General features: G+C 38.9%; 2 protein-coding genes across 4 annotated transcripts in view; one reads left to right on the plus strand and one right to left on the minus strand.

The window, feature by feature from the left end:
* PLEKHH2 (pleckstrin homology, MyTH4 and FERM domain containing H2) overlaps positions 1–18,154 on the plus strand; it is a 102,770-nt gene that overhangs the window by 12,017 nt on the left and 72,599 nt on the right. For all 3 annotated transcript variants that reach the window (XM_026486918.4, XM_026486943.4, XM_026486933.4), the window contains exon 3: positions 13,415–13,477. In XM_026486918.4, coding sequence (XP_026342703.2) covers positions 13,415–13,477 — 63 coding nt within the window. The remainder of the gene's footprint in view (positions 1–13,414; positions 13,478–18,154) is intronic.
* Positions 11,394–12,321, minus strand: C1GALT1C1L (C1GALT1 specific chaperone 1 like). The gene is given in 6 exon segments (XM_026486971.3): positions 11,394–11,497; positions 11,500–11,618; positions 11,620–11,856; positions 11,858–12,143; positions 12,146–12,282; positions 12,284–12,321. Coding segments are annotated over 6 exon segments (876 nt in total). The 3' UTR covers positions 11,394–11,438.

Here is an 18,154-nt window from a genome sequence, read left to right on the forward strand (position 1 = left end):
CCTTCGGCTCAGGGCGTGATCCTGGCGTTATGGGATCGAGCCCCACATCAGGCTCCTCCGCTATGAGCCTGCTTCTTCCACTCCCACTCCCCCTGCTTGTGTTCCCTCTCTCGCTGGCTGTCTCTATCTCTGTCAAATAAATAAATAAAATCTTTAAAAAAAAAAAAAGATTGAGAGTATTTGAGGAGTATGCCCAATATCATGCAGCTAATGAATAACAGAATGGCCTTTAAACCTTAGATCTTTCATACTTTCTGTGATGCAGTTAAAAGAGTGCCTGGCACACAGAGGTAACTCATTATTTCCCTGTATCTTTCTGAAGGGACACACTGGTTAAGCGTACAAGGGGTTGACTTAACAAATGTAATCACCGGTTAATAGGAGACATCTTTCTCAAAAAAAAAAATCATTTTTTTTTTTTAGGAAAAATGTATGAAATGATCTCAGAGTGTTTTGATAATTAAAGGTAGATTTTAATTATATATACTTTATGGTTTTTGGAGATGGAATAAGAGAATAAATGAGATTTTTTTTTAAAAGAACTATTTTTGCTCCTTTTTTTTTTCCATCACAATTTCCAAGTAACTTCGAATATTGAAGCTTGTGAAGAAAAAGGCCTTATTGAAGTCTTGGGCAAATACTGCTATAAGTGGGAGAGGTCTTTAGAGGAATTTAAGGAATGGTGTTGGAAATATCTCTAGTATGCCAAATATAAACTCTTCAGGGAAGCTGAGATTTAAGTAGTTTTCCTACTTTACAGTATTACTAGTTAGTGTTCTGAGTCACGGAGGGAAAAAGGGAAAGTTTCTTTTTAAGTTGAAATGAATGCTGTTTCCTGTGGGTTAGGTTTTCTGTTAAAAAAAAAAAAAAGGATGACGATATGAAGACTTTGCCTTTGGGCATCAGCATGGCGCACGTAAACTAATGCTGCCGTTACCTGATACAGCATCACTGTCTGGGATTTCCTGCCACTTGACCTTCCTTTGTGAGTATGGTTCCCCTGAGGTGGTCTAGGATTCTCTCACAGGAATGAGGAGTCCCTGGACAGCGTAGTATTTGCCTTCATATAACGGTCCAGTATAACATCATGACCATCCCATTTAAATTACACATCCCCTCAGTCACTCTGTAGCCTCACCTAATATTTCTCGGTACCTGATGGGAATTATACATACACTGACAATGAGACTTTGCAAGCTAATTTAAGTGTCAGTGTTTGGGCAACTGCCTGAAGATATTATTTATCACAACAAAATAAATAAAAATGGTGATAGAGTCTTTCATCGGTTCTGTTGGGGAAAATCAGGAAGAGATACTTGGTGGGGAATTGCTGGCCACATCAGTGAGTGTGAAGGTCTTAAAGTAACCAGTCTGTACACACACACACACACACACACACACACACACACAGAGGAATATTACTCAGCCATCAAAAAGAATGAAATCTTGCCGTTTGTAATGATCTGGATGTATCTAGAGGGTATAATGGTAAATGAAATAAATCAGTCAGAGAAAGAGAAATACCATATGATTTCAGTCATATGTGGAATTTAAGAAACAAAACAGATGAACATAGGGGAAGGGAGAAAAAGAGAGAGAGAGGGAAGCAAACCATAAGAGTCTGTTAACCATAGAGAACAAATTGAGGGTTGCGGGAGGGCAGATGGGCAGGGGATGGGCTAAACGGGTGTTGGGTATTAAGGAGGGCACTTGTTGTGATGAGCACTGGATGTTGTACGTAAGTGATGAATACTAAATTCTATACCTGAAACCCATATTACACTGTATGTTAACTAACTGGAATTTAAATAAACACTTAAAATAAAAATAAAAGAAATATATACTACAGTGCAAAAAACCCTACCAAGTTTATTTGTATACGGTGCTTAGAACACTGAGTATTAAGTGTGGTGGTCTTAGGATCCAAGGTCAGTGGCGTATTGCCTTCTGCCACTTGCTGCTGTGTTCACTGTGTCTACAGGGGGCACTTTTATGGTAGTAAATCAAAGCACTAGGTTTCGAATTTGCTACTTCGTTTTGTTATTGTATCAGTAGCTTGTTTGTAAAAATACCTATTTTTGTCCAAAGCCTGACATAGGGCAGCAGATTATTTCAACTTTCTTTTAGTGACTTGGTATGGACTTGTTGTGGGCTTGACCCAAGATTTACATTATAATCTACATCGTGAAAGTAAAAACTTACTTGAATATTTCCCACATTGCGCCTGCCTTTCTTTTCTTTCTTTCTTTCTTTCTTTCTTTCTTTCTTTCTTTCTTTCTTTCTTTCTTTCGTATTTTGCAAAGTTATTTTCCAGCTTGGGTGATTATAAAAACAATCACTCAAAGTCAAAGTATTGCCTTTCCTACTACCCTTATGTTTAAACTCATATGAAAGTGTTCTAAACTTTGTTGGATGTACTTATCGTATATTTACTTTATGCCATGTGAAGTGCTCAGTATTCATGATCTGTAATACAGATTGTGAAAATGTAGTGATTTTCTTTTCTCAAAGTTTATCCTTGCTTTTAAGTAATTTTTTTTGGAAAGAGTTGAAACTTTCATCCGTTCATTTGTTTGTTCAACATACATTTATTGAATTTCTCTTATGCGATATTCATTACTCGTGCCTCAACCATTGTTATGTAAGTAAAGACTACGTGCAGAATCTGGGAGAGCGCTTCTTAGCTTATTTACTCTCTAGTGGTAGAATTATGTTAGAATCTCAAATTCCAAATTTAGCCTCTCTTAAGCTTACCTCTGTCCCTGTACTTTATTCTGTGATATGTTCCATGAGAACATGCAACTTAAAATTGTTCCTGCTACGAATGTTAATATCACTTTAAGTTACCCAGAAAAGATGCCTAGGTTAAAAGAATAGCATACATGGGATAGAAATAAAGACGAATGCTTTCCAACTAAGAATTTTGTGGTTTCATGTATTGGGGACTTATTTTCATATGGTTCTGTGTAACTATACACTGTGTGGAGTTTATAAATACCAAAGCAGCTGTGGTTCAACTAAAAGACCACTAGGGAATCGGAACATGAAGACTCAAATCCCAGCCATGTCACCGGCTGGGAGCATAAACTCATACAAGGCATACTCATTCTGAACATCAGCTTCCTAATCTTCATGATGGGCATAACAATTTCTGTCTTACAGTGTGGCTGTGAAATAATGTGGTCGAAAGTTTCTGGTTAACTAGTATTTTTTTTTGAAAGTTCTCTTCTATTCCCTGAATTATTTTTCTTTCCTCTGAGATTATTTCCCACTTCTGTGTTTGTTTGTTTGTTTGTTTGTTTTTCAGGTTGTAAACTTTTCTCAATTTTCTGGTGATTTTTGGTGGTCCATTCATACTTAAAAATGGGGCATCTGAAAAGCTGACCGGCAATCGTGTGTGAATAGTCAGTGCTGGTCAACTGTCAATCTTTGTTTTAGGATGAGTGGGTGGGAACTGCCGATTACACCACGAACCCATAAATGCCACAGTTGTTGGACTGGTGCCCTCCAAACAATTTACTCAGTTTTGTAAGAGAAGAACATTGCCATTTTCAACAGGAAGTAAACGCTTAGCTGCTGGACATTTGGCACATGGGGATAAGTGAGAAGGTTTCAGGGAGTCTTTTGACTCTAAGGGCTACATATTTTCCATTAATACCCACTACTTTCACCCCGCCCCCTTCACTCCTGCTCTAGGTCTTTACAAGGTTCTGTGAGGAAATTAACTCCCAGGAGAAACCCAGGACCCTCCAGTCCTTATTCTTAAACTATACTTTCTACTTCGACAAGGGGATTAAATGAATATATGCACATTTAATGGTGAGGTTGTCCCCCCACTTCCAACCTTCCTTTCTTACATGGCTCCTGTAATGCTGGTAGCCAAACATTTATCCTGTGGGGGAGATTGAAAGTCTCTGGGGGAATCTTTATCAGTCCAGGAGGAAAGAGTACACTTTAATGCCAAAAGTTTTATTAGCAAAAAGAGTGTCAATAATTATAAATGGGACAATTCATCAAGGACATGTAACAGTCCTGATCCTGAATGCAACTAACTTCAAAATACATAATCCAGAACGTTTGGTTCTTTTTGATATATCCTGAAAACTCAAATTACTTTGTTTAGATAGTGATTTTCATGGAAACATCGTATTATGATATAAAGGTTTCCCCTCAAAAGTCTGTACAAGTCCATTTACTTAACAATTTAACTTTTCTTTTGCTTTTATGTTTATACAAGCCACAAATGCACATAAAGTACCAACTAGTTCCATAAGATTTGTTAATAAAAATTATTACCCTTTTAGCCAAGTAATATTTTACTTTCATGTTCTAAATAACATGCTTCTTTTTTGTTGACTTGTTTTTAGTTTAGTGATTTCCTACTTACTTTTTTATGGAGAATGAGGATTTTGCTCTTTGATAGGTCTCGCATCCTTTCCCTCACCAAACCCCCCACCACAATGCTATTACTATTTCTTCTACCATTTAAAAAAAGATTTTATTTATTTATTTGACACAGAGAGAGAGAGCACACGAGCGGGGTGGGGGTGACAGAGACAGAGGACGAAGCAGACTCCCCGCTGAGCAGGGAGCCCAATAGGGGCTTGATCCCAGGACCCTGGGATCACGATCCAAGCTGAAGGCAGATGCTTAACGCTACCCAGGCACCCCTCTTGTATGATGTTTTTAATTTTCAAGAGTTCTTACTCATCCTCTGAATATTCCTTGTTTCAGGAAGCCAATATCTTTTCTCTCTGGGAATATTAAATGATAGGATTTTGCTTGTTCTGTTTTATTTCTTTTCCCTGCATAGGCAATAGTGTGTTTTGTTTTGTTTTCTGTGTGCTCTCTATCTTTCATGTTAGAGGCTTTCCTCAAATGTCTGGTCATTCATGAGATGCCTACTTATGTTTAAGGTTAAGGGACTAAAAAACTGCCTAGATGCTTTAGCACATATATGGGGCTTGTTGACCATGAACTTTAACTTTAGGTCATCTAGCTGGGCTTTCTGTTGGGGAACCACTGGTTGTCAGCATTATTTTCTTTCTCACGTCTCACTGGGAAAAGTGGCATGTGCATATAGGGAGGGAAGGAGTTGATGGTGGCCATGTTTGGTGGCTATCTTAGCCTAACTAGTTACTTTAATTCACTCAGACTCTTGCATTCCAACATATGTCCTTGCTTCCCTCCACTACAGCTGATCTCACAAAGGTCTCCAATGACCCAAATAGCATATATTTGCATGTATTACTTATACTACATATCATTTACATGTATCTTTCAGTATGTTACTTATATTTAATTTTTTTTTAAAGATTTTATTTATTCAACAGAGATGGAGACAGCCAGTGAGAGAGGGAACACAAGCAGGGGGAGTGGGAGAGGAAGAAGCAGGCTCACAGCGGAGGAGCCTGATGTGGGGCTTGATCTCATAACGCCAGGATCATGCCCTGAGCTGAAGGCAGACACTTAACCGCTGTGCCACCCAGGCGCCCCTATTTAATTTTTTTATTAGAGAAATTTTCAAACATACAAAACTTAAGCAGAATATTATAATGGATCCCCATATACACATTACCCAGCATTAATGATTATTAACTCAGGACCGATCCTGTTTCATCTATACCCTGATCCACTTTTCCTTTCTTAGTTTATATTGAAGCAAATCCCAAGTATATTATTTCATCCACCTATGTACATTTTTAATGACTGTATGATATCTATATATTTAGACAATTCTGTTTTTGAACACTTGTGGATTTTATTTTTATCATTCAAATTATAACACTGTAGGGGCACCTGGGTGGCTCAGTTGGTTAAGCATCTGCTTTTGGCTCAGGTCATGGGGGATCAAGCCCCACATTGGACTCCCTGCTCAGCGGGGAGCCTGCTTCTCCCTCTCCCTCTGCCTCCAACTCGTGCTTGCTCTCTCTCTCTCTCTAGTGCTCGTTCTTTCTCAAATAAATAAATTCTTAAAAAAAAAAAACAACTCAGGGATTCCTGATGGTACACACTATTTAAAAAAAAAGATTTATTTGTTTATTTGAGAGAGAGAGAGTGGGGGGGAGGGGCAGAGGGTGAGAGAGAGAGAATCCCAAACTTCACGCTAAGCACAGAGCCCAACAGGGGGCTCAATCGCCCAACCCCAAGGTCACAATCCAAGCCAAAACCAAGAGTCAAACGCTTAACTGACTGTGCCACCTAGGTGCCCCTACAATTTTTTTTAATTAAAAAAGCAAAAATGACTTTTGAATAGGTCCTTTATTTAACTTGTATTCAAAGTCATATACATATAATGTTTACTTCCAGCACATTTAGAACGTTTATATATGTAACCTTGTATCCCAAGTCTTGTGAAATAGTGTGTGTGTGTGTGTGTGTGTGTGTGTGTGTGTGTGAGGTGTGTTGCTTTTTATAGTGGAAATAATCTTTTTTTATTTTTTTTTTAAGATTTTATTTTATTTATTTATTTGACAGAGAGACAGCCAGTGAGAGAGGGAACACAGCAGGGGAGTGGGAGAGGAAGAAGCAGGCTCCCAGCAGAGGAGCCCGATGTGGGACTCGATCCCAGAACGCCGGGATCACGCCCTGAGCCAAAGGCAGACGCTTAATGACTGCGCTACCCAGGCGCCCCGGAAATAATCCTTTTTCTTAAATAAGGTTATTGCTTGCTACCGAGCTTTTAGAATTTGACTGTATGGCTGCTATGTGCAAGGTGTTATGGAAGATATAAAGGGTCCTCACACACGAAGTCTGTCTTCAAGCAACGTGCAATATAGTTGGGAAAATAGTAGAAGGTAGAGAGTGAATGCCATAGGAGCAGAAGGAAAGTTATTTGGCAGTGGAAAAAATACTATCCTTTATATATGCATAGTGCTTTACAGACGTAATTTCATTCAATAATGTATAATATACTGAAGACTTACTGCTTATAAAGACCTATATCAGGGTATGTAACAGTGAGGCAAAGAGACAAGGCTTCTGCCCTGTTAACACTAGAAACCAAACTTCAGAAAGAGAAATCTGACCAGATATATGTATAGCCCTTGCCTTAGTTTGTTTTGCTATAACTAAATGCTATTGACTATGTAGCTTCTTTTTTTTTTTAATAGAGGGTTTTTTTTTTTTTCAGTATTTTAGTATTTGAGAAAGAGAGAGAGCATGCACATGAGAGAGAGAGAGTGATAGAGAGAGAGAGAAAGAGAGAGCGTACAAGTTGAATGAGGGGCAGAGGGAGAAGCCGGCTGTCTGCTGAGCAGGGAGCCTGATGCGGGGCTTGATCCCAGGACTCTACGATCATGACCTGAGCCGAAGGCAGAAGCTTAACCGACTGAGCCACCCAGGCGCCCCTAGATTATGTAGCTTCTAAACAACACAGGTTTTTCATAGTTCTGGAGGCTGGAAATCTGAGATCAGGTGCCAGCTAAGTCAGGCGAGGGCTCTCTTCTGAGTTGCAGACTTCTCGTTGTATCCTCACATGGTGGAAGGGGCGAGGGAGCATTGTGGGATCTCTTTGATAAGGACACTAATCCTATTCACAAGGGTCCCCCCTCCTGACCTCATCACCTCCCAAAGACCACACAGTGGGTGTTAGGATTCCAACATGTGAATTTTGGGGGAGACACATTCAGACCATAGCATTCCATCCTTGGCCCCCCAAAATCCATGTCCTTTTCTCCTACAAAATACATTCATTCCATCCCAACAGCCCTAAAAGTCTGTGAAGTGCAGAGTCTCATCTAAATCTGGTATGGGTGTGATTCAAGGTATGACTCATTCTGAGGAAATCCCTGCCAGCTATGAATCTGTGAAACCAAAAAATTATGTGTTTCTAAAATACGATGGTGGGACAGACATAGGATAGACATTTTCATTCCAAAAGGGAGAAAGAGAAAGAAGGGGCCATAGGTTCCAAGCAAGTTCAAAACCCCGCAAGGCAACTAACATTGAATCTTAAGGTTTGGGAATAATTTTCTTCAACTAGATGTTCAGTCCTCTGGGATGGAGGTCCTACCTTCTGGACCAACTCGGGGGGAGGAGAGGTCTCACCTTCTGGACCCTCACAGGCATTTGTGGCCCCATGGCTTTGCAGAGCATCTCTCATGGGTTGAAGCTGCATGCCGATGGTTCCCCCAGTCTGGGATCCCAGGGGTGGCCCCACCCCCATGGCTTCCTTGGGAATTGCCCTGGTTGGGGCTCTCTGGTGGCCTTGCCCCAGAGGTGGCCCTGTGCTTGGTTGGGTTGTACACCCACAGCTCTGGGTGGCTTCATCCTTCCAAATCTAGGTGGAGGTAGCCATGCTCCCATGGCTCTCCTGGGAAAGGGTTGTCCCCTCATGGCTTTGGGCGGTACCACTTTGATTTGGGCAGAGGTTGTGTGGCCTGTTGAAACTCAGGAAATGCCCCGCCCCAGCCTTGTGAAACTGAGGAGGCAGCTCTGATGAGCTGGGGTCCTTCCTCCTTGTCTTGAAGAATAGCCCAATGTCACAGCCATAGCTCTAAGATCCCATCCTGTAAAATCCAAGTCCAACAGCCAGCCTCATTCCTTCCTCTTTAGTTTACACGGCCTTTTCCTTCTTTGGTCGCTACCTAACTCTGTGGTTCAAACCCAAACTGACTCCTTAATCAAAAGGTGGTTTGGCCACACCCTGTCCTCTCCTGAACAAGCTTTTCCCATTTCTTCCAATATGGATATGCTGAAAAGTATCCAGATTTTTAGGTTCCACTTCCTCTTTGATTAACAATCTATCGTTAAATCATTTCATTTCTCGCATTTTACTATAAGCATTCAAGAAGAATTAGGCCACTCCTTCAACACTTGGCTTAGAAATTTCCTCAGCCAAATATCCAGTTTCATCGCTCACAAGTTCTACCTTCCACAAAAGCCCAAGAGGAGAATCCAATTCAGCAAAGCTGTTTGCTGCTTTATGACGAGGATCACCTTTCCTCTCTTTTCGGATAACATGTTCCTCATTTCCATCTGAGACCTCATCAGAATGGCCTTCACAAATCAGAAATCCATCAGATTTCTACTACCACTGTTCACAACCACTTAGGTATTCTCTAAGAAGATGCTTTCTCTATAGCTTTCTTTCCTGTTCGCCTTCTGAGTTTTCACCAGAATTGCTTTAAATGGTCTGTTCATGGTGATGTAGGTTTTCTCTACCACGCACCCAAAATTCTTCCAGCTTCTATCAATTACTCAATTCCAAAGTCACTTCCACATTCTTCGGTATTTGTTACAGCAGCGCTCCATTCTCAGTGCCAATTTGTCTTGGTCCGTTTGTGCTGCTGTAACAAAATATGAAAGACCATGTAGCTTATGAACAATAGAAATTTATTTCTCACAATTCTGGAGGCTGGAACTCTGAGATCAGGGTACCAGCAAGGTCAGGTTCTGGGTCTTAGACTTCTTGTATTTTCACTTGGCAGAAGAGGCTAGGGAGCTCTGTGGGATCTCTATTATAAAAGCACTAATCCCATTCATCAGAGTCCAACCCTCAGAACTTAATCACGATCACATTAAGATTCCAATTGTGAATTGGGGGGAGGAGGGCACAAACATGCAGACCATAGCAATCCTCTTAAGAAACTATTCAGCCTTTTTTTTTTTAAGACTTTATTTTTTAGAGTAGTTTAGGGTTCACAAAAAAGTTGGGTGGTACAGAAATCTCTCATATATTCCCTGCCCCTACACATGTATAACCTCCCTCATTACCAACATCCCCCACCAGAGTGGTACATTTGTTACAATTGATGAACCTACATTGACACATTATAAAAACCCAAAGTCCATAGTTTCATTCTTGGTGTACATCCAAGGATTTGGACAAATGTATAGTGACATGTATCCATCAGTATGGTATCATACAGAGTATTTTCATTGCCCTGAAAAGCTTCTGTGCCCTGTTTATTTATCCTCCACCTCAGCTGGAATCATACAATATGCAGTCTTTTCAAATTGGCTTCTTTCATTTAATAATATGCATTTAAGTTTCCTCCATGTCTTTTCATGGCTTCATAGCTCATTTCCTTTTAGTGCCAAATAATATGTCATTGTCTGGATGTACCATGGTTTATTTATCCATTCACCTAGTGAAGGACATCTTGATTGCTTCCAAAGTTTTGGCAATTATGAATAAAGCTGATGTGAACATCTGTATGCAAAGTTTTGTGTTGACATAAGTTTTCAGCTCCTTTGGATAAATATCAAGGAGCACGATTGCTAGATCATATAGTAAGAGTCTGTTTAGTTTTATAAGAAACTGCCAAACTGTCTTCCAAAGTTGCTGTACCATTTTGTATTCCCATGAGCAATGAATGAAAGTTCCTGTTTCCCAATGTCCCCATGCCAGTATTTGGTGTTGTCAATATTCTGGATTTTGGCCATTGTAATAGGTGTATCAGTAGTCTTTTTTTTTTTTTTTCACCAGCAAAATTTTATAGTTCAGCAACTTGTTTGTGGATTTTCCTGGCAGCCTCAACAATATTCAAAATTGAGGTTAAGGCTCCACAACTACAAAATTTTCCCTATAACATAAAGTAGCCACATCGCAGAGGTGACGATTGTCAGCATATTGCCAGAAGTGGAAGAGAGTTGGCATGTGTCTGCCAGTTGGTTTTTGGTTTAAAGAATATCCTACACAGGAGACAGTGCTTGTCCCAACGGCTTCTATGTAGTGCCATAATCTATACGGTAACTCAATAAAATGCTTTTATTTATTTATTTATTTATTTATTTATTTATTTATTTGACAGAAAGAGAGACAACCAGCAAGAGAGGGAACACTAGCAGGGGGAGTGGGAGAGAAAGAAGCAGGCTTTCCGCTGAGCAGGGAGCCCAATGTGGGGCTCGATCCCAGGATCCTGGGATCACACTCTGAGCCAAAGGCAGACGCTTAACGACTAAGCCACCCAGGCGCCCCAATAAAATGCTTTTAGACAACAGTACTGGCTTATTAAACATTTGAAATATTTCCACAATAGTAAAAGATGATATGGGGTCCAGAGAATACACTTAGGAAATATCTATTTATACACCCAAATATTTGAAACCTCTTCTAGAAGCTAGATCCCTTCAATAGTCTTAAAAAATGCTGCTGTGTGGACAGGCAGTTAAATTGCCATATATGGTGACAATGGAATGTTTTACACTTTGTTATCCAATAGAAGTATGAGACATATATGTACTTTAAAATTTTCTATTAAACAAATACAATGAACAATAATTTTATATGTAATGCAACATACTGAAAATATTTTAATGTGAGTCAATATAAAATTACTAAGATAGTTTATACTTTTCATATTAGGTTTTCAAATAATATATGTATTATTGAGTTAGGTGTGTATTTTACACTTACATATCTCAATTCACACTTAAAGTGGATCTACGTTTCAAGTGCTTTTGCACAGCACAATTCTATTATCCCTCAGCCTTCAGTCATTTTCTGAACCATTTGGAGGTAAGAAAACTAGTGTACTGTTGAAACAATGAATGCCCGGAGCCAGTGCACACCATACATCATTACTGTCATCTTTCTGGGAGTTGGTCCATTAAAAGTAATTGCCTTACCTGAACAGCAGCCTTCTATTACTTGCTGAGGATTATTACACATTCTCTTGAATAAGATGTGCAAGTGGCTTGGTACTAAATACAACTCATCCTTTAGAATTCTCTGCATTTTCTGCAAGAACTCCTGCTTATTTGAAGCCGATTGCCAGCTGAATGTCTTCAGATAACTCCCAAATCACACTTGGATCCACACACTTCTCAGACTTGCTGAGAAGGCTGTCTTTCAGACTCTATACTTGACAGTTTTCTCCTTCCACAGTCAGATATGGGAGCTTGCCATGTTATAGTGTGGCCCAGATAGAAAGGTTGTGATAAAACCCTAGGAAATAACAGGCACATTGACTTGTCAATGACAGCAAATGTAGTGGGATGAGTAAGAAAGAATCAGTTGTAGTTGTCGCCATGCTTTTGAAAGACATGTTTGTAAGTTGTCCTCATCTGTAACCACATGTCCTTTTAAAAAATATTAAACAATCTATCATTTTTAGTACCGTAGGGCTCTGCTTTGTCACAGTGTTTGGTCCAAGTCTCTTTCAGCACAGCCTAGTAATGCTCATCTTGGGTTTTCTAAGGCTGATACAGTCAACACGGCTACTGTTATTAAGATCCATGCGTTTCACTCCTGATATATTTAAGAAATCTTTTCTGTTTTGCGGGCAAAGGTGATGGTGATCACGGTTGTTACCTCTCTTGAATGTTAACTGACCACATAGTTACCAAAATAGAGTAAACGCTTCCAAGCACCATACTGGTAAAAACAAAAACAAAAACAAAAACAACACACAACCAAAGCGGAAACCCTCCATCATGCGTTAGGTCAGCATGCGGGTCAAACGTTGCGTGAAGTCAAGTCCCTGCAGCCCACGCGGTCCGTTGCTATGGCCGCCCTCCCAGCTGGGCCGCTCTAGCTGCGGGAGGCCGCTTCTCTGTGGTTTCGAAAAACGGGGCGGGACTGGAGCCGGGTGTGTCAGCCGTTGGGGTGGGACCCCGGATGCTCTTGAGTACAAGGTGAGGTAGAAGCTGTGGAGCACTAACCAGCAATGAAACGGAAGATGAGCAAAGATCGGGCGACAGACAGGTCAGGGGTTGACCATATTTCAACACTCAGAAAAAAATTTAAAATTGAGGTTTACATCACAACTGTGTATTCAATACCTCGTACACATCTCGTGTGTTAATTTACACGGGGTACTTTTTAAGGCTTTATTTTACCTATAATCGTCATTTTAGTATTTTACTTTAAATCTCCGAACTTTTTATTCTCTACAGAACTTAAAAAAAAAAAAAAAAACACGAGATATTTTTTGGTTCTTTGTGCCCTGCGCGTTCGTGGACGTGCATGTGTGTGTTAAATCAGTCTCTTCTGTGCTCTACTACAGTGTGTAATATGAATTAAAACTACCCAGGGATTTGATTTAAATATACCACCTATGGAGCTTATGAGAATACATCACTTTCTGATATCATTGGGACTTTTTGATCAATTAATCAAATATGACATTTGAGGTCTTACTATTCTCTTAGATTTAAATTACTGTTCTTCATATGTGTTGACCAGTAATTTATGGTTCAATGAAGAAAATCCTATGGATGAGTACTCATGTAGTACATATTACATTGTACTAAAAGTATGAAACTTTTGGTATATTATTTGATCAGTTTTTAAACATGCACTGAAAGACCCTTTAATGCGATAAATTGGATAAATTGTATGTAATTCATATCCATTAAACTACTTCAAATATCCTGAAAGAATTTGATGGCATTGCAAGATTTTTAAGTCATTTTCATAAGTGAAATATGAACTTTTATATTTTCTCTGTCTTTCCTCACTTTACAGATGCAACAGCTTGAGAGACAAGTTATTGATGCTGAACGTCAAGCAGAAAAAGCTTTTCAACAGGTAGAGTATAATTCTACCTAAAAAAATTTTTTTTCAGGTGCCCGGGTGGCTCAGTCGGTTAAGGGTCTGACCGGCTCAGGTCATGATCTCAGGGTCCTGGGATCAAGCCAGAGAGGGACTCCACCCTTGGAGAGGAGCCTGCTTTGCCCTCTCCCTCTGCCCCTGCCCCCACTCATACTATCTCTTTCTCTCTCTCTCACTCTCAAATAAATAAATAAAATCAAAAAAACTTCTTTTTCCCTCTCTCTACCAATACAGACCTTGTTTTGCCCAAAACAATCCTCAAAATAGTCTTCAGCCCTTCTCTACATCCTATCACTTTGACTGTTCTGTGAGCTGGATCCATAGAGAAAATGGAGAATCTAACTTTATTTTGCCCCTTAACAGATTTCAAAAAGATGAAAATGCTTCCATTAGAAGGTTTTATCTTCTGAAAAAATCAAATATGATTTTTATGGCAATCCTAACCATAATGATGTTTTAAATATAAATATGTTCATAGCAGTGCCTTTCATAGAAATAAAGAGTTGAAAATAATATGAATGCCGTATTATAAGAGAATGAATAAGTGAACTATATTCATTCCATGAAATATTAAACAACCATTAAAAGTCATTATTACAAAAGACATACTAATACAGAAAAATGCTTAGAGTTATATCAGGAAAACTATATACAAAAACTTATTCTTAGTATTAATAGGCATGTGGGAGAAAAGTCAAAGCTTTGATATATCACTTGACTCAGTCTGGGCCTTGCCAACATTAAAATGAGTGTTTTGGATGAGCCCACCAACCTTAAAATTTGTCTAATGAGCCTCACTCCATAGCTTTCACATTTTATGAAAAGATCTTTGTCAGATTCAGGCAAGTCAGGATTTTCAAAATTATCATTTTTTCAAGGAAATGTGTATTAAATTTCTTATACTTGCTCTACATTTGTCGTGTTTCTTCTCTTCAACTTAAGTACTACCAAATCTTGTTTTCACCTAAAAGATTTAATCTTATACAGTAGATTGATTTAGTGGCCTGATAAATTTCCAAACAAACCCAATCTAACCTAATCCTTGATTTTCTTAATTATACTTAAAAGAAATTCCTAAAATTTTATTATGCCAAATTTCAACCTGTACAAGAGTAGAGAAAATGGCATAATGAACCCCCATCACCAGCTTTAACAATTAGTCAACTCAAGGTTAATCAGTACCTCCATCCACTTTATTCTTCTCCACTCTCACACCAGGTTATTTTGAAACAAATGCTAGACATCATATCATTTAACCCATGAGTATTTCAGTAACTAATCTGAAAATAAAGATTTAAAAATCATGACTATAGTACCATGATCACACCAGTAATTAAAACCTCAAATTTAGGTATTGCTAGAGGTTCGAGTAGTAATGATGAAGATCTATGCCGTGCTTGGTTTTTTAATATTCTTTAGCTGGTAAGACCAAATAGTTACATTTCTATTTGTAGCTATAAAAATCCAATAATTAACAGTAACCTCATTAAAGGTCACTTACATTCTATGAAAGACTCCCGTGTTTCTGTCCCTCTTTGCCATTCTATACTAATGTCTTTGTCTTTGTCTATTATGGGCTCTGTGTGTATGTCCCTGTTTAGTCCCACACCTGGCAGCACACGTTCAGCAGTTTGTCTACCTCTCTTTCTTATCTCTCTCTTTATCTTTCCTTTTCTGACTCTGGCCTTTCCCCGTGACATCTCTCTTTACCTCTATACCCATGGTTATCTCTCTCTGTTCTTCCCTACCTTTCCCTTCCCTTTCTTTCTTTCCTTTAATGCCTCATAGTATAGGAAAGAAAGAAAGAAACAAGGATGGTTTTGTTTTGCCTTTTCTTAAATTAAAATTCTTAATTTATATATGCAACACATATGTTTAGCTCTGAAAATCAAATTAGTATGTCTTTCTTATTTGTGATTTTCAGGGTTTTCTTCTGTGATTCACTAGATCTTAAGAGCAAAAAAAGAATCCCCATTCCCAATTTAAAGGAAGCAAGCCATGACCGTTTGTAGCCATTAGGGCCCAGCCATTGATCTTGATAAGCTAATAGGAAGAATTTCTGATTTGAGGTTGTCCTTTGAGGATATCAGGTATAAAATTATTTAATTCTATGTGCTACATTTTAAAGCAAAAAGATACCATGATTGGCTAAATGGCCTTAAATCAAACCTCCCCTCCCGTAAAGAGTGAGTGAGAATTGCAAATCTCCCCAAATTTCTATATAATTTAGCAAATCGGTATTTGTTTCTGTCACAACACTTTAAATTTATTCGTTATGCCCCAGAAGGGATTCTTTCCTTACATAATGATACATTATATTACATTATGTATTATATTATTGTGTATGATACATATTATACATTATATGTTATACATTATATTTTATACATTATTATATTATACATTACACAGTATATTATATTATACATTATATATTATACATTACATATTATTCACTGTATTACATACATGTTGATTCTAAAGGTTTACAGGAAATATAAAGAGAGCAAATGAATTCTCATGTACCGATTATATTACCTTGTTTTGGCCTTCACATGACTAAGTAAATGTTCTTAACATAGAGTAACCACATCCTTTGCTATCTTCAACAGTTTCCATGGGACTGTGCCCTATCTGCCATTTATGTCCCTTAAATTCAGCTTCTCCTGTCATAGACTTATATCCTAATACTTAAACTGTATTTATATTAACCAAAAAAGAGCATTTTGCCATTAAAATCAGTAGTCAGCTGAAACTAACTCAACTCTGCACTTTAGCTTTCTTCATTTTTCCCCTTGTTTTTAATGAGTGGCATTATCTTACCTGTGCAACCATTAAATAAGTTGGCTGTAGAAAAGAAATCATACATTTTCCAGAGAAATCTTGGCAATCATTATACTTAATGCTGTAGTACATGTTTATTGCATTTGTCCAAAGTTTGGAAAGCAGTATGTGCGCATCAATCCCATATTACTTATTGAGTATTCCTGTGAGATAGAAAAATAGCAAATCGCACATGTGGGAGATACTGATACACGGGATTTATTCTCAAGTATCTGGTTAGGTGTATATTCCAATCTATTACACTAATTTATGCTAACCAGGGACACTTGGGTGACTCAGTCAGTTAAGCGTCTGCCCTCGGCTCAGGTCATGATCCCAGCGTCCTGGGATCGAGCCCCGCATCAGGCTCCTTGCTCAGCAGGGAGCCTGCTTCGCCCTCTGCCTGCCGCTCCCCCGATTGTGCACATGCTCTCTCACTCTCTCTCACAAATAAATAAATAAATAAAATCTTTATTTTATGCTAACCAAAAAGAGGTACAATAATCTCCCCTATAGAAATCTGTGTTTTCATTCTGTCCTTCTGGCCTCAATCCCTTGCCTGAGTTTGATGCAGACTTGGTAGGACTTGGATTTTAAAGTTCTCTCTGACCATTCTCATATGTGGACTAATCTGCCTCTCTGTGAAGTTGGTTCTTAGATTCCAAGTCATTTGTGGTTCTTAATAAGTGACAACTACTCAGTCACGCTATTACCCAGGACCTTGTGATGATTTACTTCATTGCAGGGAAGTGTACTTTATCCAGTGCTATTCGTTTTCACCTTCAGTGAGAATGGTTCTGGCCTTATTGCATAAATTCTGGAGCACTGTTTCCAAAATAATTGTGTTTAAGATGTGATAGAATAATTAATTAATTGGCAGTAAATTTTAAATAACTGGTAAGTGGTCTGAGATTCAAAATACCCTTATAATTCCTTTCTTCCTTCTATTTTGGAATGATCAGGTATTTTTGTCATGCCATTGCAACATATATAGAAATAGAAACTTTCAAACTCCCCTCCTTGAAAATGCAGTCACATCTTAATTACCTGTAGTGAGGTAGGGAAGGATGAAGTTAGAAATGGGATGAGTGTGAGCAAGAAAATGGAAAACAGCAGTGGGAGTTGTGTCAGAGTCCCCAAGACCACCCTCAAGGTTTGATGATTCCCCAGAAGGACTCACAGAACTCAGAAAAGCTGTTATACTCACAGTTATGGTTTATTACAGTGAAAGGATACAATTAAAATCAGCAAAGGAAAAATGCACATAGAGCAGAGTCCAGGAGAAACCAGGTATGAGCTTCCAGTTGTCCTCTTGCACTGGAGTTACACAGGGAGGCGCTTAATTCTCCCATCAACGATATGTGACAAGCTACAAAGTATTGCCGATTAGGGAAGTTCACCTGAGCCTTGGTGTCCAGAATTTTTTTTGGCCGGGGGCAGGCGGGCAGTGGTGGCATGGGGGTGGTGATGTCAGTCTTGTAGGCATGGAATGCATGTGTGACTGACCTTAGCTACTCAGTCTCCAACCTTGCACAGGTCAAACTGATACAATGTGGCCCAGGAACCAAGGTGAATGAAAAAAAAAAGAGGCATTCACCATAAATCACATTATTGGCATTAACTATCTGGTGTGGCCCAATATCTCAAGTATATAGAGTCTTATCAGGCAGAATATTACAAGGGCTCAGAGGTTATTTTTTTCCAGGAGCGAGGCAAATGCCAGTTCTTTTTTGGGAATATGCAGGGTTTGAGCACCCCAAGTCTGCTGAGTTAATCCTTTACTACGGAATAGCTTAGGGGCCTCAGAAGCAATAAAGGTTTTGGGGAAAT

This window comes from Ursus arctos, unplaced genomic scaffold (genome assembly GCF_023065955.2).
Source record: "Ursus arctos isolate Adak ecotype North America unplaced genomic scaffold, UrsArc2.0 scaffold_8, whole genome shotgun sequence".
Classification (NCBI taxonomy): Eukaryota; Metazoa; Chordata; class Mammalia; order Carnivora; family Ursidae; genus Ursus; species Ursus arctos.